This window comes from Solea senegalensis, linkage group LG20 (assembly GCF_019176455.1).
Source record: "Solea senegalensis isolate Sse05_10M linkage group LG20, IFAPA_SoseM_1, whole genome shotgun sequence".
Lineage (NCBI taxonomy): Eukaryota > Metazoa > Chordata > Actinopteri > Pleuronectiformes > Soleidae > Solea > Solea senegalensis.
The window spans coordinates 12,798,439-12,825,475 of record NC_058039.1 but is presented as its reverse complement, the minus strand read 5'-3'; the positions used below and the strand labels follow the sequence as shown (position 1 = coordinate 12,825,475).

The 27,037-nt window shown below is 39.3% G+C and overlaps 2 protein-coding genes across 2 annotated transcripts; both read right to left on the bottom strand.

Annotated features, from left to right (window-relative positions):
• Positions 1-6,226: 6,226 nt before the first annotated feature.
• ints8 (integrator complex subunit 8) lies at positions 6,227-16,558 on the bottom strand. The gene is made up of 28 exons (XM_044053187.1): positions 16,424-16,558; positions 15,301-15,439; positions 15,006-15,180; positions 14,768-14,908; positions 14,505-14,576; positions 14,179-14,230; positions 13,362-13,541; positions 13,143-13,250; positions 12,632-12,784; positions 12,369-12,469; positions 12,099-12,240; positions 11,881-11,951; positions 11,500-11,675; positions 11,272-11,402; positions 10,651-10,761; positions 10,342-10,546; positions 10,124-10,245; positions 9,848-10,032; positions 9,722-9,755; positions 9,582-9,641; positions 8,853-8,914; positions 8,648-8,766; positions 8,092-8,195; positions 7,934-7,984; positions 7,732-7,805; positions 7,591-7,655; positions 7,445-7,488; positions 6,227-6,435 (listed from the first exon to the last, which is right to left on the bottom strand). Exons 2-28 carry the CDS (start codon positions 15,431-15,433, stop codon positions 6,319-6,321), a joined length of 2,988 nt encoding a protein of 995 aa, XP_043909122.1. The 5' UTR covers positions 15,434-15,439; positions 16,424-16,558; the 3' UTR covers positions 6,227-6,318.
• Positions 16,559-17,062: 504 nt separating this feature from the next.
• On the bottom strand, positions 17,063-25,617 carry LOC122786896 (probable C-mannosyltransferase DPY19L4). Its single transcript, XM_044053414.1, has 19 exons — positions 25,246-25,617; positions 24,960-25,103; positions 23,545-23,669; positions 23,364-23,454; positions 23,149-23,270; positions 22,622-22,767; positions 22,099-22,222; positions 21,862-21,996; positions 21,516-21,647; positions 21,310-21,411; positions 21,129-21,202; positions 20,872-21,030; positions 20,622-20,741; positions 20,418-20,538; positions 20,109-20,165; positions 19,920-20,002; positions 19,693-19,825; positions 19,197-19,346; positions 17,063-18,498 (listed from the first exon to the last, which is right to left on the bottom strand). The coding sequence occupies exons 1-19, from the start codon at positions 25,337-25,339 to the stop codon at positions 18,334-18,336; spliced, it is 2,277 nt and encodes a 758-aa protein (XP_043909349.1). The 5' UTR covers positions 25,340-25,617; the 3' UTR covers positions 17,063-18,333.
• Positions 25,618-27,037: the final 1,420 nt, after the last annotated feature.

Sequence of the window (27,037 nt, the reverse complement as noted above, 5' to 3'; positions counted from 1 at the left end):
TATGACTTTTTTGAGTCATTTTGGATGACACACTATAGTATGACTTTTTTGAGTGATTTTCGGCATGATGTTTTTGAGTGATTTTGGAAGACATACTATAGCAGGGGTAGGGAACCTATGGCTCGCGAGCCAGGTGTGGCTCTTTTGATGATTGCATCTGGCTCGCAGATTTCGGCTTTTCAGATAAAACATAAAATATTATCACTTGTTTTAATCCATCCATCGATTTTGGAAGTGGAGGAAATGCAAGTGAATGACATAAATGCAGCACCATTCTATTCCCTGGCTTTGGATGAGTCAACAGACGTAAGTCATTTGTCGCAGTTCAGTGTGATTGCAAGATATGCTGCTGGTGACACACTGCGCGAAGAAAGTCTTGCTGTTCTGCCAATAAAAGGGTCCACAAGAACCAGAAGTCGCATTAATGGTGAGTATTATAACAACATTATTTAAAAGAATAAATTCAGAGGTTTATTATACTCACATTTAGTTAAATTCAGTCTTAAAATATATTATATGGCTCTCACTGAAATAAATTTGCAAATATTTTGCTTTCATGGCTCTCTGAGTCAAAAAGGTTCCCGACCCCTGTACTATAGTATGACTTTTTTTAGTGATTTTGGACCACATACTATAGCATGACTTTTTTGGGTGATTTTGGACCACATACTATAGTATGACTTTTTTGAGTGATTTTGGACCACGTACTATAGTGTGACTTTTTTGGTGTCATTTTGGACCACATACTATATGTAGGAGCCATTTCTTTGTGTAGCTGCTGCACTACCAATTTATGCTGACAGGTGGTGGGTGTGTTCTTTTTTGTTGCTATAAAGGTGGGAACTTTGTGTCACTGGGCAGGTGTTGCCGGACGGAAGAGTGCACAGTTTTCAACCGCTAAAACGATATGCTTTTGGCACGGTGGTCTCCGTCACTTACTGATTTACTGCTGTTTATTGGACTTGATCTTGCGCCTAAAACCTGAGAAATAAAAGGTCGCATATTAAGCAAAACAAGCGTTTGGACTGGATTTCATTGGACGTACAAGAAAGCGTATCAAGCGCGTTATCAAGTTTAGCCTGTCCTGCAGCCCCTCAGTGGCTTTAAGCTGGGGCTTAGCCACTACACTATAGTATGACGTTTTTGGGTGATTTTGGACCACATACTCTAGTATGACTTTTTTGAGTGATTTTGGACAACATATTATAGTATGACTTTTTTGGTGTCATTTTGGACCACATACTATATAATATGGCTTTTGGTGTCATTCTAGTATGACCTTTGAGTGATGTTGGATGACATACTTTAGTATGACTTTTTTGGGTGATTTTGGACCACATAGTATAGTATGACTTTTTTGAATCATTTTGGACCACATACTATAGTATGACTTTTTTGGACGACATACTATACATAGTATGTCGTTTTAGGGTGATTTTGGACAACATACTCTAGTATGACTTTTTTGAGTGATTCTGGACAAAATATTATAGTATGACTTTTTTGGTGTCATTTTGGACCACATATTATAGTATGACTTTTTTGAGTGATTTTCGGCATGATGTTTTTGAGTGATTTTGGAAGACATACTATAGTATGACGTTTTTGGTGTCATTTTGGACCACATACTATAGTGCAGGGGTCGGGAACCTTTTTGACTCAGAGAGCCATGAAAGCAAAATATTTGCAAATTTATTTCAGTGAGAGCCATATAATATATTTTAAGACTGAATTTAACTAAATGTGAGTATAATAAACCTCTGAATTTATTCTTTTAAATAATGTCGTTATAATACTCTTCGCGCAGTGTGTCACCAGCAGCATATCTTGCAATCACACTGAACTGCGACAAATGACTTACGTCTGTTGACTCATCCAAAGCCAGGGAATAGAACGGTGCTGCATTTATGTCATTCACTTGCATTTCCTCCACTTCCAAAATCGATGGATGGATTAAAACAAGTGATAATATTTTATGTTTTATCTGAAAAGCCAGAATCTGCGAGCCAGATGCAATCATCAAAAGAGCCACACCTGGCTCGCGAGCCATAGGTTCCCTACCCCTGCTATAGTGTGACTTTTTTGGTGTCATTTTGGACCACATACTATAGTATGACTTTTTTGAGTGATTTTCGGCATGATGTTTTTGAGTGATTTTGGACCACATACTCTGGTATGAATTTTTTGAGGGATTTTGGACAACATATTATAGTATGACTTTTTTGGTGTAATTTTGGACAACATATTATAGTATGACTTTTTTGGTGTCATTCTGGACCATATACTATAGTATGACTTTTTGGTTATTTGGACCCACATACTATAGTATGACTTTTTGATCATTTTGGACCACGCCTACTTGGCCTCAGCTTTTTAGTCATTTTTGAACCACCTTACTGTAAGTACCTATGACTTTTTTGAGTCATTTTGGACCACATACTATAGTATGACTTTTTTGAGTCATTTTGGACCACATACTATAGTATGACTTTTTTGATTGATTTTGGATGACATACTATATAGCATGATGTTTTTGAGTGATTTTGGAAGACATACTACAGTATGTCTTTTTTGGGTGATTTTGGACAACATAATATAATATGACTTTTTTGAGTCATTTTGGACCACATACTATAGTATGACTTTTTTGAGTGATTTTCGGCATGATGTTTTTGAGTGATTTTGGAAGACATACTATAGTATGACTTTTTTGAGTGATTTTGGAAGACATAATATAATATGACTTTTTTGGGTGATTTTGGACCACATACTATAGTATGACTTTTTTGAGTGATTTTCGGCATGATGTTTTTGAGTGATTTTGGAAGACATACTATAGTATGTCTTTTTTGGGTGATTTTGGTCAACATAATATAATATGACTTTTTTGAGTCATTTTGGACCACATACTATAGTATGACTTTTTTGAGTGATTTTGGAAGACATAATATATTATGACTTTTTGGGTGATTTTGGACCACATACTATAGTATGACTTTTTGAGTGATTTTCGCATGATGTTTTGAGTGATTTTGAAGACATACTATAGTATGACTTTTTGAGTGATTTGGAAGACATAATATAATATGACTTTTTTGGGTGATTTTGGACCACATACTATAGTATGACTTTTTTGAGTCATTTTGAACCACATACTGTAGTATGACTTTTTTGAGTCATTTTGGACCACATACTATAGTATGACTTTTTTGAGTCATTTTGGACCACATACTATAGTATGACTTTTTTGATTGATTTTGGATGACATACTATATAGTATGACATTTTTGAGTGATTTTCGGCATGATGTTTTTGAGTGATTTTGGAAGACATACTACAGTATGTCTTTTTTGGGTGATTTTGGACAACATAATATAATATGACTTTTTTGAGTCATTTTGGACCACATACTATAGTATGACTTTTTTGAGTGATTTTCGGCATGATGTTTTTGAGTGATTTTGGAAGACATACTATAGTATGACTTTTTTGAGTGATTTTGGAAGACATAATATAATATGACTTTTTTGGGTGATTTTGGACCACATACTATAGTATGACTTTTTTGAGTGATTTTGGACAAAATATTATAGTATGACTTTTTTGAGTCATTTTGGACCACATACTATAGTATGACTTTTTTGAGTGATTTTCGGCATGATGTTTTTGAGTGATATTGGGAGACATACTATAGTATGACTTTTTTTAGTGATTTTGGATGACATACTATAGCATGACTTTTTTGGGTGATTTTGGACCACATACTATAGTATGACTTTTTTGAATAATTTTGGTCCACATACTATAGTATGACTTTTTTGAGTCATTTTGGACCACATACTATAGTATGACTTTTTTGAGTCATTTTGGACCACATACTATAGTATGACTTTTTTGAGTGATTTTGGAACACGTACTATAGTGTAACTTTTTTGGTGTCATTTTGGACCACATACTATATGTAGGAGCCATTTCTTTGTGTAGCTGCTGCACTACCAATTTATGCCGACAGGTGGTGGGTGTGTTCTTTTTTGTTGCTATAAAGGTGGGAACTTTGTGTCACTGGGCAGGTGTTGCCGGACGAAAGAGTGCACAGTTTTCAACCGCTAAAACGATATGCTTTTGGCACGGTGGTCTCCGTCACTTACTGATTTACTGCTGTTTATTGGACTTGATCTTGCGCCTAAAACCTGAGAAATAAAAGGTCGCATATTAAGCAAAACAAGCGTTTGGACTGGATTTCATTGGACGTACAAGAAAGCGTATCAAGCGCGTTATCAAGTTTAGCCTGTCCTGCAGCCCCTCAGTGGCTTTAAGCTGGGGCTTAGCCACTACACTATAGTATGACGTTTTTGAGTGATTTTGGACAACATATTATAGTATGACTTTTTTGGTGTCATTTTGGACCACATACTATATAATATGACTTTTGGTGTCATTCTAGTATGACCTTTGAGTGATTTTGGACAACATACTCTAGTATGACTTTTTTGAGTGATTCTGGACAAAATATTATAGTATGACTTTTTTGGTGTCATTTTGGACCACAAACTATAGTGTGACTTTTTTGGTGTCATTTTGGACAACATATTATAGTATAACTTTTTTGGTGTCATTTTGGACCACATACTATAGTATGATTTTTTATTTTTTTTTTGAGTGATTTTCGGCATGATGTTTTTGAGTGATTTTGGAAGACATACTATAGTATGACTTTTTTGAGTATTTTGGACCACATACTATAGTATGACTTTTTTGGTGTCGTTTTGGACCACAAACTATAGTATGACTTTTTTGAGTCATTTTGGACCACATACTATAGTGTGACATATTTGAGTGATTTTGGACCACATACTATAGTATGACTTTTTTGAATCATTTTGGAGCACATACTATAGTATGACTTTTTTGGGTGATTTTGGATGACATACTATAGTATGACTTTTTGAGTGATTTTGGACCACATACTATTGTATGACTTTTTTGAGTGATTTTGGACGACATACTCCAGTATGACTTTTTTGAGTGATTTTGGACAACATATTATAGTATGACTTTTTTGAGTGATTTTCAGCATGTTGTTTTTGGGTGATTTTTGACGACATACTATAGTATGATGTCATCATCATCTAAAATGATGCAAAAAAGTCATACTATAGTATGTCATCCAAAATGATACAAAAAAAGTTATACTATATAATGTTGTTCAAAATGATACTACTGTATATAATGATACTATACTATAGTATAATTTTACTTTTTGGTGTCGACAATTGGACGACAATTTGGAAGAAAATTAGACAAATATATGGGCATCAACTGGCTGTGCTAATTTTCTAAAATTTGTCCTCTGCATCAGCCAAAGAAAAACCCACGTCTGTCGTCCTGATTAAAAATATTTCTCCTTAACGTTAATTAACTCCTTGTTGGAGTGTGATTATATTTACAGTTTCACTGTGTTGTCGTAGCTATGTCATCCAATTTAAACAAATTATCCTAAATGTGTGATCCATTCATAGGCGCTGATCCCGTGGGTGCTCCGGTGCTCGAGCACCCACTGGGGGATAGCCATCAAAAAAAATTAAAAAACAAACTAAATAAATAAATAAAACTGCATCTTTAAAATGAAATGCACCTATCGGAATCACATTATCCAATGAAAAGTATTACAGCTCTGTGTGTATGGGGAATAAACACGTGTAAGTCCCATCGTTGTGTGGGCATGATATGCACATCAGTGCTTGTGTAGTCGGTCGCAGCTCGATCGATAGACAGAGACTGTGTCACTCAGTTTAATTTTGTAATCCAAATTCAATTTTCCCTCTATTGATGTAAACGACGTGAAGTGAGGAGAGAGTGAGAGATGGGCGGTGGCTTCTTCCCGACCTAGGACCTTCCCGCCGGAATAGAACAGCACCCTCCATCAAAATATGCTATATAGCATGAATTAGAAAACAAAGAAATTCTTTGTAAAATCAGATGTTCAGAAGCAGTGAGCATGCCACCCCTATATAGTTATAATTATATGATCTTTATATAACTTGAGCACCCTTTTCAAAAAGGTGTTTGCTGCAGCTAATTTTAATACTGAATTTGCAATTGTTTACCTTTTTTAGCTTATGAAATATGTTCATAGGCAAAAAGATGACTTTTGGCATTTGTTTGTGTATCTCAGGGGATTATGTCAGTAGTAAACATGATTGAAATGATTACAAAAGAGCAACTGTATTTTTTCAGAAGTTTATTTTCTACCACAAAATAAGAAAAAAAAAGTACACATTTAAACTCCGCCTCCCTAAAGCCTGACTTGTGTGTTTCTTAGAAATAGAGTTTAGCCATGGCCTGCAGGAATCTCTTCTTCCTCTTTTGAGCGGCGAGCTGCAGCACTTCCTCTGGATTGCTGGTGTTCAGCTCGGTCTGTCCAATCGCTTTAATCTGAAGACAAAAAAAAAAGTAGGCAGTGTTTCTCTGTTAGCCAGTGGAGCGCAATGAACAGAGGGGAGACATGTGCCCTTTTAGACTGATTAGAGACCAGGCACACTGCTGTTTCTGGACCCTCTGTAATGGTTTCAGACCATTAGAGCCTGCACTCGGAGCTTGTTGAGTTAGGTAGTCTGATTTTTCTTATATTGAATTGTGCAAAGCGACATGACCGGGCAACAGAAGAAACATGATCTGTAAAGGTTAACTGGTCATCAATCATGACACCCAACTTTCTCCTTCCATCTTGGACGGAGCCAGAGATAGGGAATCGATATTAATGCAGATATCATGATGTATTGTTGGTTTAGCTGGAGGCGATGGGCTTTCATCCATGCAGATATGTCAGAGACACAATCTGAGATTCGTGTTGAGACCGCGTGGTCGTCAGCTGGGAATGACAGAGAGTATCATGTTTTCACGTTTAATCCAGGATGTCGACTGATAAGTGGTCAGCTTAGGCAGCGATGAAGTCAGCCTTGTCCACTGCCCTACAGAAAAGGTACTGCCTTTGAGTGAGGTGTGTTTTAAAGAGTGGAGGTTTGCAGGGTTACGATGCCGAGGGATTTACCTTTGTTTGGGGGACATGCCTGTCTTTATCCGATAATGTCTTCACACAAGAAGGGCTGACGCTTCAGGCTTAACCTCCGCTTCTATACTACAACAGTAATTGGACACGGCTGTTCTTGGTTTTACTGACTGCATCCAGCTGAGACCGCCCGCCGAGAGTTTCACCCACTGATTGGTTTCAGGTGTTTCAAGTCAGGTACAGCCCCAGCAGATTTTAGCTAGTATAGAAGCAGAAGGACTACACTAGCAAACACTCATCAAGGCCCTTTCCTCTAGCTTCCTGTTTGTGGCCTTGGTTGATTTAAATTGAAAACGTTTTATTCTAATAATCAGTTAATCCTCATCATAACTTTTTACCAAAAACAATTTATGACTGTGGGTGTGAAAGTCTTACCGCTATTTGTCTCTTCTCCGCCTCGCCCCGTTTTTGGTGAATATCTGAACGCATGTTAAGGAGAATCTGAAGATGATTTTTGTTTATTAAAAGACAAGAGGAAGGACAAATCTACGCGTCTCACTGTGGAGACAGAACAAGGATACATGTGAGATATTCCAGGATGGTGACGTCCCAGATGTAGTCGTAGAGAGAGTCCATGGCGTCGTGACTGCGGAGACACAAGACCACGTTACAGATGTTCACAAACCACTGTGGCTTTTTGTTGTTGTTGTGATGTGTCGTACCTGGTCTGTTCTTGAAGAGCTTTAAACGCCGTCATGTAGTCGACTTCTCTGAGGAACTGGCAGAGGACGGCCACCTGAAAATGAGATGCAACATTTTAAAAAGGGACACTTAAAGTCACCTGAACTTGCTCGTTAATACTGAGAATCAGGTGCTACCACAGAGAAATGGTGAATGTCACTATGATGTAATGTGTGGTCTTACCTGTGTGTGACAGTTCATCATGGAGCAGCACTTGATCATCCTCTTCAGAACCTGAACACAACAGTTTAGTGAGTGAAAGTGTTAAAAGAAACCTGTCGTTATTGTAATTATTACTGCATAATTTTGGTATTAGTTGCATAAAAACTGATGTGACGTACCTGGTCAGTGTAAACGTCAGGGGCCACAGCTTTGGTGAAGAAGTCGGAGCAAACGGCTCCAGCCTGGAGGTAGAGGTTCAGTGCAGCGGAGTACTGATTGGTCACTGCAGAGACCGAAGATAGAAAATGTGACTTAAACGTTGTGTTCTAATGCACTGTTTCTCAAAGGACGGGCTCAAGACTCATGGATAAGTCATGGGGATAAACAAATTAACTGAATAAGTTGTAAATAAAAAGTTTCAATTTACAAACGATGACTGGAAAATGATTCATTGACCAAATTAAAACATTAGGTGTTACAGATATGGCTGTAACTTGAGAAGGTTTTGTGTGTTTTATGTTTGTTTATGGGAAAAAAAAAGCGTAGATTTTTACACACTTCATTTGATGATTTAGACCCAACAGTGATGTGTCAAAATGGCTGCTGTGTAAAGGGTCCAAGGAAGGAGTTTTTTTAGGATGGAGATCTAACAACAACGGTTCTAAATGTGCTTTAAATGCACAAAATAATCTTTGATTGGTGCCACCATGAGTGTCTTTCCCGACACGCTCTTACCAAAGTAGATGTCAGCCTGTGTGATGAGCCACGACTGGTTGTTGTGGTTCAGTATGAGAGCGTAGGACACCAGCTCTTTGACCGTCACAGCTACCGCTTCTACATCCACCGCCTGAATGCTGTTCAACACACACAACACCGTCATGTCCTTCATGGTTGTAGATAATAAAAACTCTTTTATACTGGGGGGGAAGGGAGTTCTTACTTTGGAAGAGAAGAAGGCCAGATGGAGAGATGTTCTGCTGTCACTTCATTCACAATATCATCCTGAAGAAAAAACAAAGGATAGTTTAGATAGACGTCCCTACAGTGATGGTACAGTAACATACACAGTTTAGACGAGCAACAGTTGACCTATAACATCAAAGACCATAACAACTTTAGCTGGCAGCTGGTTGGTACAATATCCACCATCCATTAAAGATATAATATGCAACATTTCTGCATTAAAATTATTACATTTGCCAAAACACTCTTTAAATCCATAGACATGTGTATTTATAAAGACTTAAAAAGCACAAAATGTACTCAATAAAAAAGCCACAGATTAACTGGGCTTGCACATATTTCAAAATAAAAGCCTTGTTTATAAGACTAAAGAAAAAGGGAAGGGAATTGAAATGCTACTAGTACTTTTACTTTGAAACGGGTACAGGACGTATTGCATTTTTGAAACTAAGAACTGAGATTCGAATCATACTGTTCATAGTGACTGGAGAGATAGACTGCATATTACGTACTGTGCTTATAAACCTTATATTAAAATTATGAACTGGCAGACCATAAAGTGTCAAGATTTCTCCATTTTTTTTCTCACTCATCTTTTTCTATTATTATTTCCAGGTCAAAGGTCGGGGGTTGGGATTTGTGGGGCAGCGTGCTAAACCACATTTTTAAACCAACAATTGTAGGAAAACCGCAGTGTGAGACGTACCCGCACTAAACTGTGGAGCCTCACAAACAGTGAGATCAGGGTCGTCAGCACCAACGGCTCCTGTAAGAAATAAGAGGAAAAACTCGTCTTTAACCTCCTCCAAAATTTACTATTTCTACCGTTTAAATTTTGATACTTACTCGAAGTTTCTTGACGAATGTGATGAATTTGCTCCTAATTGGATTTAAGAATATAAAAAACACCAGAATCAGACACAGTAAAACACGTGGAAAGCAAGCGCTGGTGAGGTTAGCAGGTGTGTGTACCTGGGTAAGATGCCCATGGAGGACTCCCTGTGTTTGATGAGTCCCACTCTGCCGTCGTTGTTCCTCTTGTGTTGGATGGATACGCTGCAGATCTGCACCACCACCTCCCACAGCTCCTTGGCGGTGCGTCGACACTCTTTAGGACCGGGAAGCTCTTTACACGTGGACGCCAGCAGCTGACCCAGCTAATGGAAAAACAAACAAAACAAAAAAAGAGTGATTGTGTTTAAATCAACATTTGTAAAAAGTAAGAAAGAATCCCAGCTTTAATCTAACCTTAATGTACGGGTTGTTCATGACCAGAGACGGTGGCACCTGCAGAGTCAGGTAGTCGTTCTCCCTCCAGTTCAACATGAAGGCCACACACTCTTCTCCAACCACCTGACGTAACGGCAGATCTGGAGAGAGAGAAAAAACATGTACGTGAAGTCATGTCTCGTGTGAGGGAATAATCGCAGGTTGGTTTAAATCAGATTAAGTCAAAATCCTCTCACCGTGAATCCTCATCTCCAGGTAACCTCTGACCCTGCTGACCAGGTCAGGGGGTGGTCGCTCCTTGCTGCCCTCGGCTGCCATCGTCTCGTGCGCTCGAACCTCCAGCAGCAGCATCTCGTTCAGCATCACCTGCCGCAGCTTCGGCGAGAACTCGGTCACCAACTCCAGGCAGGCTGAGAAAAGCTGCCGCGCGTGGGCAAAGTCCTGGGATGACGCAAAGAAAATTAAATATGATTCAAGTGCTAAAAAGGATCTCTGAAACAATGCTCGCTGCGCTCCATTTCAAATCGTACAGTGTGTGGTCCCACCTTTATTGAAATGCAGTGGAGTCCTTTGGACAACAGGATGTAGAGAAGGTCCTTGGTCAGGTTGTCTTTAATAGCGAGGATGACATTGATGTAGTCTGGAGGAACCTCCCACTGTCAGCACATGAAAAGTACACGTGAGTCAATGTATTTAGAATTCAATCTATTAGTTTTTATTGTTTTAACTGCTACTTTGACCCACATTTATTTTATTGCCTCGTGTAAGCTTTTATGTCTTTTATTTATTAGTCTGTACAGCACTGTTTAACTGTGGTTGTTTTAAAGTGATTTACAAATAAAGTTGAATTGAAAATTTAAACTTTCTATGTAGAGTCTCTTATTAAAGCGCAACTAAACACACAGATCTGAAGACAACTCCGTGCGGAGTTAGCCTCAGAGCTGGGGGTTTAGTTAGGCTTAAGAGTGAAAGGATCCTTAAAAAGCTTCTTTTGAGCAATTAAAAGGTCGAGTGTGTAACATTTAAAAGCTTTTATTGTCAGAAATGTAATCCATAACTCATAAGTATGTTTGCTGATGGCCATCATAGTTAGCCGACGAGCTTCTGAAAGGGACCATCTGCGATCTCACCCATTAAATTCTTACACACTGGACAAGTGTAATTACCTTGCTGTTAACTCTCCAGTAGGGTCGTTCAGCGATGCCATGGAGCTCAATCAGAATCTGCCGGATCCTGCGCGGCTCCAGTGACAGAATCAGCTGCTGCTCCAGCTGCCCGATGTTCACACTCGGAGAAGCTGTCAAAGAGCCAACAAAGATAAAAAAAAATAAAAAACAGGAAGAAAACACAGCTGATTTGAGCACACAGAGCAGGAGAAATCTTTTTTTTTTTACCTGGAATGTCGTAGAAGGACGGCAGTGGTTTGGCAATGAGGTTGATGGTGCCCGACTTCTTCCTCATCTGCTCCACCAGCACCTTCTTCTCCTCCTCCCTCAGCAGCTCCATGAAGAGCTTATGAGACACCACCACAAACACCAGAGTCTGGTCATCAAAGCTTTCACACAGAGTCCTGCAGCACAACAAGAAGAAGGCTTTAGTTTTAGAGTCAATATGTCATCCTTTTTGGTCTGCAAAGGCCACTATAGTTCTCTGACACACAAGGGGAAATGAGGAGTGAATGGAGGAGTCCTCTGTTTGCTACAGTCTTCAATCTCACCATTAGATGTCACCAATGTACTCTCTCTGGACCTTTAAATCTGGACTCATTCACTCACTTAATGAAATTGGCCATGTTTCTTCTGGAAGTCTCCGTCGAACGGTCCTTTTCCAGCGAACGCGTCGCCACCTGCAGGACAAAGAAATCAGAACTCAGGCATCTACTTTTACCACCATGACAGAATTTCACTGGTCCAAAAAAGAGCAAATTTACTGTGATTCCCTTAAACTTGAACATGGGATAATGAAATGCAAAATGATTGTCTGTACTCATTACCTCTAAAATGAAGTCCACCACTCGTTTACTGGGTCGGTGGAGCAGCTGCTGGAAACGCACGCTGTGGATTTCTCCTTCTAGGGCGTCTCGGACGGCGTTACAGATGCACAGCTTCTGGCAAAACTCGTCCAGTCCAGTCTCCCTGCACAGTTGTAGAGGTAAATATCTTCATCACCACAAAAGAGCTTCATTTATTTAAAAGAGGGGACTACTGTGTACAGTGGATTATAGGTTTATGAGCTGTGGTCATGGACTGGATTGTGGTCTCACCCTTGTTGGACCTTGTACAGGAATTCCCTGAGGACAGATCTCCTGAAGTTGTTTGGTAAATTGCGCGTCACATTGTCTCTGATGAAGGCGTTGATGACGGCCTGTGAGAGTGGACGTGGAAATAAATCACTTCAGTGACTCATTTCCTTATAAGCTTCAGTTTTAACTGAGATGGCAGTAGGTGTGTGTGTGTGTGTGTGTTGTAGGTGTCACTCATGTTGTGGAGATCTAAATCTGTTTAAGTGCATGTGTGTGTGTTAGACCTGGTAGTTGTTGACTCTGATCAGACTGTTGATCTGATCGTACGGTGACGTTTGAGAGTCAGACGGGTCACAGTCTCCGGTCAGAGCTTTGCAGGCGTTCCAGTATCCAGCCAAACGCTTCTCATCCAGATGAACGTGAACAGTCAAGTCCAGCTAAAAGAACAATAAACAAAATACAGGAATTATTCAAATATGGGCCATTATGTGTGTAGGTATATATAAATTACTATTTTTTCATTCTTTAATCTATTTTCTATGTATTATTATTTTTTATTTATTGTCGTACTATTATTGTGAATTATCCAATTGTTTTCCTGTTCCTGCTTGAAAAAAAAAAAGTATTGCTGCAAAGTCAGATAAAAATGTGTGTCATTAAGTCTGCATAAAGAAGAAATATGGACCACTTTCCATTAATTTTGGTTGCCTTTTCACAATGTTTTCACGTGTGTACGATTATATACAGTGTAATTAAATTCCACAAATCTGGACATGGTGACGTCAAAGTGTCTACCTTCTTCAGCAGCTCCTTCGTCTGTCTGAAGTGTCCCTTCGCTTTCTGAAAGGCCGACTGGTCTGTGCAGCCTCGCTGGAAGAAAATGCCTCCCAAGTCATAATGAACCTAAAACACAAAATTTAGTACAACATGAAACAATCACACCCACAAGTTTTTCTTCACAATCATCCCGTGAGTTCCGAGTATTTAACACATGCAACAGTGTCGTCCTCTGACCTGACAGTGCAGCTCGTCAGCACTGATGCAAAGCCCCGCGGTCGAGGACTCTGTCTCTCCGTTCGCGGCGGCGTCAGCAGCCAGCAGGTCCAGAGTCCTCAGCGTGTGGACGTAGAAGTCTTTCTTCAGACACAGAGCTCCTTCAAGGACGCTGATCGAGTCGGCCGCCTGCTCCTTCAGCTGAACATATGATGGTAGAAGATTAAGTTTCATTTAACATGCTCCAGCTGTTACTTGAAAAGGTGAGTGTGACAAATGCGGTGTGTCCCAAAGAGTGGGTCGGGATCCACAGATGGGTCACGGGTGATTTTTTTTTTGGGAGCCCAGACACATTTGTGGATTTTTCCTAACCTTTTAGTCAAGAAGTAAATATTATTTTCAATCAAGTCAAGTTTAGTCCCCAATATGTCTCAAACCGTTGATGTTTTCAAATATGTAATTTTGTCCACAAACCAAAACGATCAATCAAATTGATTTTTATGAATATAATGATTTTTGAAATACGGAGAAAAGAAGAAAAAAGATCTAATCGATTATCAAAATAATTTTAGATTAATTTTATAATCGATTCATCGCCGATTTATGGTAAATGACGCATTATTTTGCACACAAAGAGCTGTTATGCACAAATTTGCTCTCGTCATGATTTTGGTCATGGGCGTTTGCCATATTTAAAAAGTAAGTCAAAAGAAAGTTTGAGAAACACTGACATAATAAAAATTTATTAGTTACAGTTCGCAAAAGTATATTTCATGCCGGTGTTTGAAAAGATTTCCAATGAATGAATAAATGAGAAAAAAAGCAAGCGCAAACTCACCACAGCAAGAATGTTTTCAGTCATTTCTTTCTCCTGTTGCACGACACTCAACCTAGTTCAACAGAGAACAATAAAAAAGATGAATTACAAGAATTAAAAATTTCTCTTTTAAAGTCCACTCATATGTGACACATGTTATTGTCTATAATTTACAAAAACCAACAGCATTTACTATTGAAGAAGACGTGAAACTGGTGAACGAGACCATGAACTCCTCAGGAAAATGTTTACAGATGTTATAAATCAAGTGAGGAATAAAGAGAGTTGCCACATGGTGGCTAAATACTACAGCTTGTACAAAATCAGAGGGAGTCGTGAGAACGTACATGTTCATCTGGTGAGGTCCTGGTTTGGTCTGTTTCTCTGGAAAACTGCTCAGCACAATGGTTCTGATGGCCCTTTGAGAAGGGTTCGGGAAAAATATACAAACATCACATTCATTTCATGCCAAAGTAGCAGTGAACTGTGTGGAGTAAATACAGTAATATAATAATGAGTCTGAAACGGGAATTAAAATAACAATACAGAACAGCAGAATGGTAATTCAACCCTGAATAGACTGAATAGGCGTTTGTGTTTTCTCTCTCACCAGCGGTTGTAGATGATAACAGCCATGGCGGTGGTTGGAGGCAGAGTAGAGAGATCCAGATCCACATGTTTCACTCCAGGTGGAACTTTGCTCACACACAGCAGCTCGTTCAGCAACATATTTAACACTGGGATGGTCAAACTGCGAGGAAACGAGAAACAGAAAGATCCGTTTTATTCTGTTTTCAGATGAAGCAAGAATAAAGTTTTCATATAAATAAACTGCACCAAACACAGACCCTTTCTCTAATACGTCCAGATCCCACTTCATGTGTGCAGCTACTTTCAGCGCCAGGAGCTTCAGAGTGCGGTTCCTGCGATTATCTGCTGGAGGCTGCACTTGATTCTGCTCATTCACTGAGGGCTTTGACGCCTGCTCCAGGAACTGGATAATCAGCTGCAGCGGTAACGGGTCTATGAAGAGAGATTACACACCGACGCTCATGTACCATAACAATCTGCAAATATCGGCCAGTTAATTAGCAGCTCAAACGAGGAGCTGAATAACAGAACCTGTAGTAACTGCGAGCTGACCTGGGTCTGACTTGCGAAGGTGTGTCTCCAGCAGGCTTCCATCCAGCAGGAACTCGAACCATGACGTCTGAAGAGGCGTGCTGGGCCGACCAGTAGCCACAACAGCCACGCGATCAGCTGCCTCAGCACTCATCCTCCCCTGGAGAACAGTGAGACAGATTACATTAGTGTTATAATCGCTCTATTATTACGTTTCCACCCCATCTCACATGGAGGTACTCTTCTTCTTCTTCTTCCAGTACATTCCAGCAAGCTGTACACTAAGAGGTAAAATACTACCCTCTCCTACTGCCTTTGATCTGTACACAGACTGATCAGTGTTACAGTGTGGCTTTAACTTTGGAGAACAAATGCAGAAGACGTCTGTCTGTTAATCAGATATCTGTCAAACAGTTTGTCTTCAAACTTGGCAGGTAAATAACGGTTCCAGTGTTTGTGCAATGCTGGCTTTGATGTGTTTGGATAAGAAATGAAAGAGATTTCTGTAGAAATTGAACATAAGAGCTGCTTCTGCATGCCATAACACAGTCCTGCCAAGAGAAAGGATACACAACGTGATGTGGAGTCACATAAAAGCCTTAAATATGGGTTCTGCACGATTACAATTATGACTGAAGATGGATTTTGGTCAGTACATGTAGAAGGTAAGGTAGTAAGTCATACTGAGACTATAGAAACGGTTCTTCACTCAGTAACATATTCATATCACGTCATAGTTATCATAGACGTATGATTAACACATTAAAATGACAAAAGAATGCATATGAATAACAAAAACACTTCTATTTCACTTTTAATCAAGTTAATTAAGATGAAATATAAACATTACACGCATAAATCTTTGAAAGATACATTGACTGACATGGATAAATCTTTAATTTTCTGACATGTCAAAAGGAGCTTTAACGTTATTGAAAAGCGTTGCCGAGTGGGCGGGGATTTCATCCTTGCTCTATCAGACTAACTAAATCCCGGCGGCCCGGTCAGCCACGGAAGTTAAATCGAGCGCACCCTTCCACTCGCTCTCTGTTGTGTTTGACGCTAACACAGTTTAAGCTAATATTCCTGCTAACTGGCCAAACTCTACAGCCTGGTCCGCTCACACAGTGACGGGTTAACTCACCTGAACAGGCCGAAATGAAAAATCAGACGATAAAAGTGCTAAATGGGGACGAAAATTTCCAAAATAAAGTGCTGGAACAGCCGGGCAGACTGTTTGGTGCTCACATAATTCATTCTGCGCTTCGCCATCTCCGGCGCACTTCCGGTTCCTCTGTGTCACCAGCGGGGAAACACAGTGCGCTACATTTGCGCATATTTATACACTGTTCGGGGGGAATAAAAATAATTACCAGCACACAAACCTGATAGTCACTACCTTAGTGTTTGATTTTGGTTAACGTGTTATGTTTAATGTAATACAAAAGTAAAATGTAAATGGTGTTATATTTGTATTCTACAATTATTCTATTTCTATTTTTAATCATTATCTATTTTTATGTGCCGTTTCCAATGCTGTGTTTCTACTCATTTTGTTTGGTGATTTTACTTTTTCTGTTTTCTTGCCACCCTTAACCTTTTTTAAGCATGTAAAGCAACTTCGGGACAACAGGGGTTCAAGAGACGTTTTGTATTAAAGTAGTCAAAGCAGCACATGTTGTACTCTGTAAAATAAATTTCCAAAACAACAGATACATATAGACACCTTAGAGAACTCCTTTAAATATTTACCAACTCTCACTCACACATACACACAGAAAAGTTTGATTTCCATCCGTAATTTAATAAAACTTAAAATTCATTACATGGCCTTTTGGAAAAGGAACAGTTACTGGTGAGACAATAGCACCAGTATAAACTGATGAATACTTCAAGTAACAGCCAGGTTGTGGGAAATGACAAAGGTAAAGGTAATGAGAACAGTCTTGAGAGTGAAAAATGTCAGTTATTTCCTCTGAACATGAGACAACCAGACACAGAGTTGAAGAGGAGCTTCATAACCGACCTCCACTCACAGATACAGACATCATTGCGATTGTTGTAGGTTAACTAAACTCTCCCGTTGTGCCAAACACCATGTGATATTACGTGTTTTCTGCATCTTTCAGTGTCAAAAGTTTATCCTTTATTAAAAATGTATTCACTGGCTGAAAACTAGACTCCAGGAATAATTGTAGAATTGTATCTGATCTCCGGTGCTCCGTTGACAGTAGAGCTGTGCTCCTACTTGAAAACTTCCCTTTTTTACAGAACACATTAAGTCAAAAGCTAAGGATATGGAAAAAGCAGCAGTGAGTTAAGGACACAGAGTATACACATGTCCTGCATGAGTATTTGTTGAGGGGTTAAAAAAAAAAACAAAGAAAGAAAAGTGAAGTAACGCAGCTGTGATAACACTTAATGTTATTTACGTCCGAATTACTAGTCATTTTAGCAATATATTAATATGATACATCATTTTGTGACATAAATATCACATTTTCTTAAGCAGGACCTAATTAAGCTGAGGTCTACGTGGTTTGTAGTTTTAACCTTTTTCTATTGAGGCAACAAGGCAAACCTTATGAGTAAACCAAGTCGGACAGACTATGGTTATCTGAAAGACATTTAAGACAAAATAACAGTAAAATCAAATTGACAGTCCTAAAAAATGAAAGAATAAGCTGAATTTATGTTCTCCCGATAACAACAGAAGTTGTCCAGACCATAAAAATAGGTCAGTAACTGAAGCTGCTCTCTGGTCCCTGGACACTCGTATCTCACTTGTGAACTTCACATGGCTTATATATATAAAAAAAAAAAAACACACATTAAAAGTGATAAACATGGCACATTCAAATCTTCAACTGTGTCCATTTAACGTAAACAAAACAACAGCCACAGACAACACATGGACCTTCACTACCCAGGTCCAAACTGGTGCAGAGAGAAACGCTGCCACCCGCAGTGTCGGAGAGTGGACGTGGTGTAAAAACACTGCAGAGGGACAGAGTCAGGCTCAGAGGAGTGTCAGCAGGGAGATAGGAGCTGCTGTCAGTACTGGAAAGAGATGACAGAGTTCACTTTGTACACGTGGTATGAGCGGTTCCAGAAAACTCTGGTGAAGTAGTTGGTGTACGGTGAGTAGTTCATCTTTATTTCATGGCAGAATCGGCCGTGCTTGGAGAATGAATACACCTCTCCTCTGTCATACACAACCTGAAGGGGGAAAAAAAGATTGACAGAGAACATAAATTTCTTTTTACAAGAAGGAAAGGGAAGGCCTGCTGAAAAACTACGTAAAAGGGCTAGTGCGTAACATTTTGGTGAAATTATTTTTACTTTTTTACTTTGGGCAAAAACTGTAAATTCAATCATTTTACTTACTAAAAAGTGAAGTTTTTTCATTACCCCAGAATGGGCCTCATATTTATATAACTATGTTTTTTACAGTAGCCCATAATGGACAAACTTAAGATCCTTTGGTGGTGAGGGACATTCAGTTCAAACATGAATCTTGAAAAGAGGTGACCCATGACCCCTGACCCCTGACCCCTGGAAGAAATTATATTTTAGAGCAGATACATTTTTTTCTTTAAAAAAAAAAAAAAAAACATTGTAAGAAAGAGTGTTAGCCTTAGCAACAGTATTTGCTTTCTAGTTTTAGTCCCTTTTGTTTTTATACATAAATGCTAGGTTTTAAATTATTTTGGCCCAAAGGATTAATATTATGTCACTAAAACAACTAACAAGTGGTTATGTTTATGTTACAATAAGACAACTGCACTCACAATATTTTCATATTAAGTATTACTTTTAGGATTTTTCTCAAATAAAAAAATAAACCCAATGTATTTTTACAGATACAGTAGTTGGAATCATCTTTGTTGTGGTATGAGTAAATAAAATAATCTCACATGTCCGTTAGAGACGTCAAGCAGGTCTTTGATGCTACAGCCCTTCAGCTCGGTACAAATTGACTCCTCAATGATCACGTAGCTCGTCTTCTGGGACGTCAGAATCTTATAGACTTCCTCTGCAGATCTCATTGCATACACCTGATACGTCTACAGGGAGAGGCAGAGAGGAAACTGAGGCTGAAAACTCAATATTTGCTCATGAACAGAAATGGTATCTGGACAAAACAAGACAACAGTAACATGACGACCGTTCAATCACAGACAAGATTCACCAGCGCATCACAAGCTTCTCAGTCCAGTAATTTCTTAACAGTTGAATAACTGCCATAAAATCTAAATAAATTCAGACAGCCTGATTATCATGATGGTCATAAGAGGGTTAAACTTCCCCAAATGTAAGTCGTATTTTTTTTGTCTGTGTCCCTTTTTGCCATTTATTCTCATTCTCACTCCAGCCTCCACAAGTTTTCACATCTGTGTCCCCGTCACTCACATCTTCACTGCGCCTCAGCAGGTTCATGTCAGAGTACAGCGGTAAACTGGTCACTGCCGAACCCGAACATAGCTTCACTGTGCCCAACAGCTGTGGGCTTCCAGCAAACACGGCTGCCACTGGAGTCTGTGACCTGGAAGAGAGGAGAGAACGCGGTCAGTTCAGAGTTCACACACACACCTTTAAAAACACCTTTGTCCAGAATTTCAAACACTCTGACATCCCACCTGATCCAGCTGATCAGCTCCACTGTGTCGGAGTCGTAGAACTCCTGCAGATCGGACAGTTCAGCTAAGACTCGAGGGCAGTACTGTGAGGCAGCACACACACACACACACACACACACAAGAGTGAATATTATAAATAAGACTTGCTCAGAGCCTGAACATTGGAAGATTAAGAGCTGAAAATCTCACCTCTCTCCATAAACTGAAACCAATGATAGTGGGAATGGCTGTGCTCAGGATCAGAGACTGCAAATAAAAAATAAAAAAAAAACAATAAATTTTTTTTTTTTTAAAGATTGAGATTAGATGATTCGGTACGTTAATATATAACAATACGACAGGGAAGGCACAGTACATTTCAGCTATAAGCTATTTTTGAGCTCATTTTAGGGATGTAAGTAAGAATGTTCATCCATAAAGGAGTTCATTTTTATTTATCAATATTCTGAGCAGGTTTCTACAGCTGATAGAGCTAAATGTTTCTTTAGAAACACTCACCAGCACCACAGGATGAACAGACTTCAGTTTGAGCCACCTGAACACAGTCATCCAGAGATTTGGAGAGCAAACGCCGAAGGCTGTGAACATGCAGACGTACGGCGTCCATAAATACTTCACCCTACAAAAAGACAGAACATGATAAACATCTCAATGCGTCATAAACATTGAGGAAATGACACATGCTGAGGAAATGTGACTTACCCATCAAAGAGCAAAGTCAAGCCTCCAAAAATCAGCGTGTGAAAAACGTGATAGACAACCTCGGGCTGCTCTCCTATTCGTCCATCGTCAAGTCTGTGAGTGGTTTTCATTGGCTGACCACTGCAGAGAAGAGAAGAGAATGTCACCTCAGGATCACGATATCAAAGGCTACGATAAATACTATTGAGGAAAGAAAACAAATAGGACCGTACTATCTGTTAACTCGTGTTTTGTAGTACAAGCATCTGACCTGAGTCTTCTGTAAATGGTCTGCAGCGTGGACAGCAGGCAGACAGTCAGCACCAGGAAGTAAAAGGGAAGGACAGAGGCCTGCGTCAGTCTCAGGAATAAATCCTCTCCAGGTCTCTGGAAACGCTCTTGGCACAGGAGGAGGTTGGTGACAAAGTCACTGACACAGAAGAATAAGACATGTTAGTTTACATTAGATAACATGGTGCAAATGCCTGTATAATAACAAGGTACTTGGCTATTAGTGTTATAACCTACGTCGTTGTGTTGAGCCCAAATTTCACTTCAAGGAACTTCAATATGAAGTCGCCGTCACTTACAGGTAAAAGTTTCTGTGAATGGAAAACAATGATTATCATTTAAACCCTTCACAGCCACCACTACACATGATCTTTACTTCTTTCAAAGTGGAAAAGTCTGACAAAGCTCACGGCATTACCTTAACCAAGTAACTGAAGGTGATTCCTGTGGAAAAGACCAGGTGGAAATGCAGGAACAGCTTCATCACTCTGGCCACAATGGGGCCCATCTTCATCCTTTGCTAAGAATAGAAATAAAAAATTGAAAATCTTAACAAGTAAAAAAAAAAAAGAAATAAAGAAAGAGCGAGCAAGAGGGAGAAGAGGGGCGAGTTGCTATCTCTACCTGGAAGTACCTCGCGAGCATGGAGCCAATCAGGAGACTGAGCAGCGGTGAGCTGAGCAGAGTCTGGTTCTGGAACTGGAACACGTAGGCCAGGAACAGAGAGCTCAAGTACACTTTGTGGATGTCGGCCATCTTAATGTGTACGGGATGAAAAGATGAGGCGAGTAGAGAAGCAGAAAAGGAAATTATGAGTCTATTGCAGAATTTGAAAACACAGCATAAACAGGGGTTTTAAACTGTATACACACCAAAAAAGAAGCTGGTGAAAAAACCTTCTGTTCTGTTTATACAAGTTTTCAGTCTATAAGCTAATGTATGCTAATGTCTCAGGACATGGCTGAGTTACCTTGCGTGACGGCACCAGGTCAAAGGAGTCGAGCAGGAAAAGACAGAGGCCTTGGATGAAGAGCACATAATGGCTGTGTTCCCACACCAGGAGGAAGGTGAAAGTGGTGGCACTCATGCTAAGATAGCAGAACATCTGCAGACACATACAAATGACCTCTGTGTGTGTAGAAACAGTTTCATCAAACTGATTCTGCAGTAAATAAATATAAAAAATAAGTATAATGGAGTGGCTCACCTCAGTGGCAGAGGAGATATTGTTACTCAAGAATCCAGTCAGAGCTGCCACCTGACACGAGAAGTAAGGGAGAGCCCAGTTTTCCCTCAGAGGAATAGCATGATCCATTTTAGTTGTGTCTGCTCTGAAGTAGAAAACATGGAAGAATGATAAAGTCACAGTAATGCAGTTGTAGGAGCTATTTGTTTGTTATGGTATTTTGTTATTGCTGCAAACAATCCCCACTATAGGTTGTTCTGTGGCAACCAACATTCTATTTACTAGTTCCACATACTTCAACATAGAAAGTTGGTTTGAACTTCAAAACGTTCAGCTTTTTACTCGTTCCACATACTTGAGTTTTGTGGGCATCAAGTTACATTATTCATGTCAGATGACTGGTAAAGGACCAGAATATCCAGATATGATGCAGGAGGGGAATTTTTATGCTTCATCAATAACAATTTTCAGCTCTGTAACAACTCTCTACGTATTTGACTTTCACAGGAATAAGAAAAGACCTCTAAGAAAAAAATCCTCTCACCTGTCAATCACATACCAGGCCACGGCTAACATGCCGGCAACCCACGTCCCGCTCATCACCCAGCTGCACACAAACAACGCGGTGACGTAAACCGCCTGCAGCCCGAAAACCGCTCCGATGTAGAAGTAGATCGGCTCAACAACGTCCTGAAGGCAAAATCACAGCTGAGGAAAGTATTTCAAAAGCTACTTGAATTAAACTCAGACAGATGAAAACCTCCACAAAGAGGTCACATGACAGTTCACATCCAGGTCTGTCCAAACTCATAATATGCTGTATGCAATGCAGATTATAAAGAAATCTAACAGTTAAATGTTAAGGCGATCTTGTTGTAGTGGCAGACATCAGGATAAAGTGTTAATTCAATGACAGTGTAAATAGGAATATCAATTTCTTCTATACAAGCACAGTACTTAACTTATTTTGAGGTTTAGTCTGACTGACTATGAAGTATTATTTCCCACAATTATCATCGTCACTGACAAAAACAGACATTGATCATTGATAGAAATGTGGTCGGAACTTACCTGACTCCCTGTGACTCTGTATAAAAAGCTTGTCATGAGCTCTGGATACAGAGACAGACGCTCCACTGCATTGATGGTCTGGCCTGAAATGGTCCTGTTATCTACCATCAGCTCATAAAACCCTGAAGAAACCAAAACACACAGAAAGACATGTGATTACAGTAAAAACAATGACAGTCAATGAGACGTTAGAGACATAATGAAAAGCAGTGTACCTCTCTCAAAGGATGGCGCTGCCAGCATGTGTTTATAGTAGTAGTAATAGAGCCCACTGCCTGCTTGGAAAGTCAGTTCACGCTCCAGCTCCTGCAATACATCAAAGTTAATTTTCTTTAAAATACTGTAATATAATGAGGGGATGTGGAGAAAGCAGAGTTAAGTCACACACACACACACCTGTCTAGCTGAAAACCAGAACTTCCTGTCATGATATGTTGAGAGATAAACAGCGTAAAGCATGCCACAGGCAACGGCCGCCAAACATCCAAAGAACACCCTCAACAGGCGCTGCAGGAAACCGGCTGAGGAGCAGAAAGACACCAGTCAACATCACAACAATACAATACGTGTTAGCTACAGCGATAAGCATTTAGATATTTTCACAGCCTGTGCTCAGTGAAGCATTCATGTGATTTTTACGACACATTATGCGCTGCAGTGATTTTTGCCAGTATCAAGAAACCGATACTGGGTATCATTTTGTGTCATCCCTGTAAAATAGATTATGTTCAAACATTTAAGAAACAGGTGTTGTCTTTCAAAATGACAGTGTCCAATAATGCTTATACATGGTTGAATGAATCACCATTTTTTTCTGATAATCCATATCAGTTGCAGTGTTTTGTTATTTGGAGCAAAGAAACCAGAAAACATTCAATTTAATTACAAGAAACAAAGAAATTATTAAAAACATTTGAGAACATGGTTATTTCAAGGTCTGGGAAATACTTCAACATTTCTTTGACCAAAAAACTTGCTTAGCTGTTGATAATTTTATCAATTAATTGGGGATGTTGGTCAAATATTCCCATTTAAGAAGCTGAAAAGTCAGAACTTGGTTTAGTTATTAAAAAGAACACCCGAAATGATCAAAGCAGCAGGAAATTATTTTAATGATACCATACAGACAGAAACCTTCATCAGGAAATAATCAATAACACAATGACTTTCTTTAATGAAGCTGGCTTTGAAGCTTCAGAATATCTGAATTCTCCAAGAAATAGAGGAAACTTTACTTTTCACTTAAGAACTTCCCTCACCATTTCATTATCTGACATTTGTCTTTATAAGTTTCTGTCAACTATTTTCTTGATTAGTTATTCGCTTATTTGGAAATGATGACGTTCTTAAATGTCTCATTTTTCTTTACAAACCAAAATAATTCAATTTGACAGATCTGACAGTCTTTGGAGCAAAGAAACCAGTTTTTTTTGACATTTAAGAAAATCAGAAAACTTTAACTCTTTAAAAAAGACACTCAAACCGATTAACCGATTAAGATAGCTGATGATTAATTTAGTAATCGATTAATCATTGCAGCCCCAGTGTGGATATTATGGTATAAATGCAGTTTACATTTTAACTAAATACATTTGTTTTAAATTGGATTAAGTCATGAAAACAACACAATTGTGTATCTTAATATACAGCACAGAAACCAGTATAGAAGAACAGATGCAGTGCATGAAGGTATTTACTGAATATCTGAATTATAAATTAATAAACCATGTTGTGGGGAGTCCTTGGCTTACATAAAAAATGGGAGGACATTTACTGACACAAAGTGTGGGTAAACATAGAGGTAAACTCACATGATGTAGCAGTAGTTTTGGGTCTTTGGACAGGTATTTCAGTTGTTTCAGTTGGTTCCTCTTCCTTATGGTCACCATTATCTCCTTCACCTCCATCTTTTTGCCCCAGATCATCACCTGATCCACCGCTGGGCTCACTCACAACTGACACAAACAGGGTCCAAACAGAGCAGACATTAGCGCTTAGTTCAGACCAGACACCACACTTTACTCTGGAACACATATCTGGACTTTTAAGATAGCCGGTGTTGAGTTAGCGAACTGCTAAACAATTAACTCCGCTTACTTTGAGTCTGCAACTCCGGCTCAGTTTGACGCTTCTCGCCTTCTTCATCGTCTCCCTCCAGAGTGTCTGTTTTCCGACATCTTACCTCAGTCATGGCGAGATGAAGCACGGGAAGCGCAGAAGAGTTTTCAAAAGTGTTCCGACAGCGGCATGCTAGCTAGCCGTTAGCTGGCCACAGAAAGATGTCAACCAGTGCTCGTCTTCAGCGGCGCGTCCCCGGCAGGTGGAGACAACACAAGCCGGGCTACAAGCTCATCTACTTCGGGTTGACTTTTCCAGCATGAGTACATACACTTATAATAAAGCGGTGGTTGAATGAGTTTTGTTCAGTTCCGTGTGATTGTTCAACTGGAGGAGTGGCCGGAACAGGGCGGAAATTGCCGAAGGCACCGCGGCGAAATTAGTTTCCACGTGTTTCTTTTAGGGACCGTCAACACATTTCAGATAAAATTACACATTACTTTTTTCTTTTTCGAAAAATTAGACTACAGTAATACTAGGGATAGCATTCTTGCTTCGAGCCCCTGTTGGAACAAGGGCCTTTCTTAATGGAGTTTGCATGTTCTCATATGGTCACTCCAAATTGACCGTAGGTGTGAATGTGAGAGTAAAAGGTTGTTTGTCTATGTGGCCCTGCGATGGACTAGCGAACTGTCCAGAATGTACCCCGCCTATCGCCCCATGTCAACTTAGATTGGCACAGTTCCCCCGCGACCGTCATGTGGTAGAAAATGGATGAATGTATAATACTAGAGATGGGATGATACCCCTTTTTGTGTCTGATATCACAATGTCCTCATACTGATCAGTGGCATGCACAGACATTTTGGGGGGAAGGTGCTGAGTGAAAAATAAGGGCCTCTTGTGCGGCATGTGGATCGGGTGTCGTATTATAGCAGTGGGAGATTTAAACATTACAGGCACTGTAATCTGTATTATGGACAAATAATATAATTAGCTAATGATTTAGTGCCACCAAACCCCTTTGTGCAGTTAAAATTGTGTTGTTCAACTTTAAAATCTGAGCTTTAAAATGCCCTAGACTCTGACTTTAATCTCAGAATTCTGACTTTAAATAGAATAAATAATAAAGTCAGAACTCAAATGTTTTTTTCCTCTGTGGCCCTAATCCTCGTCCGTATGATCATGTCAGCATGAGCCACATAGAACTTTCAAAACTTGGTCCAGAGGGCAAAGGGCAGGTGCTATAGCATCACCTAGTGTCTAGCTGTGCATGCCACTGATACCGATATTAGTCCGATACATTACATATACATTTTAGACCATTTATGAACTATGAAGCTGTTAATTTGAGTCATTTCAAAGACAATTCTCCAACTGTGTAACAAATGTTCAAAAAGACAAACAGCCCAAACATCACTCAGCTAAGATGCATTTGATGATTTGTATTTACATTTTCACAATCTGTGCATAGTGAAGCATGCGATTTAATGTTTTCATCTGTCCAATATCCAAACCAGTGTTTTGAGGTAACATTGAAATAACTGAATGAAATTTTTGTTCGTTTTTTTTTTAAAAATATTCTGTATCCAGATCCATGTCCAAAGCACCAACACATTCTAAGAATTCACCAAATCAAAAAAAAACAAACATAATCTATATCCTAGGTAGAGATCATTTTTTGTATTCCAGTTGTTTAAAAACAAACTAAATAATTAAAAAAAAGGGACCACTTTGTATAAAAATGTCTTCTTGTATTCATATAACCTTGTTTAATTACTACTAAAAAGGTACAAAACCTCATTGGGCGACTGAAAAATACACAAACTTC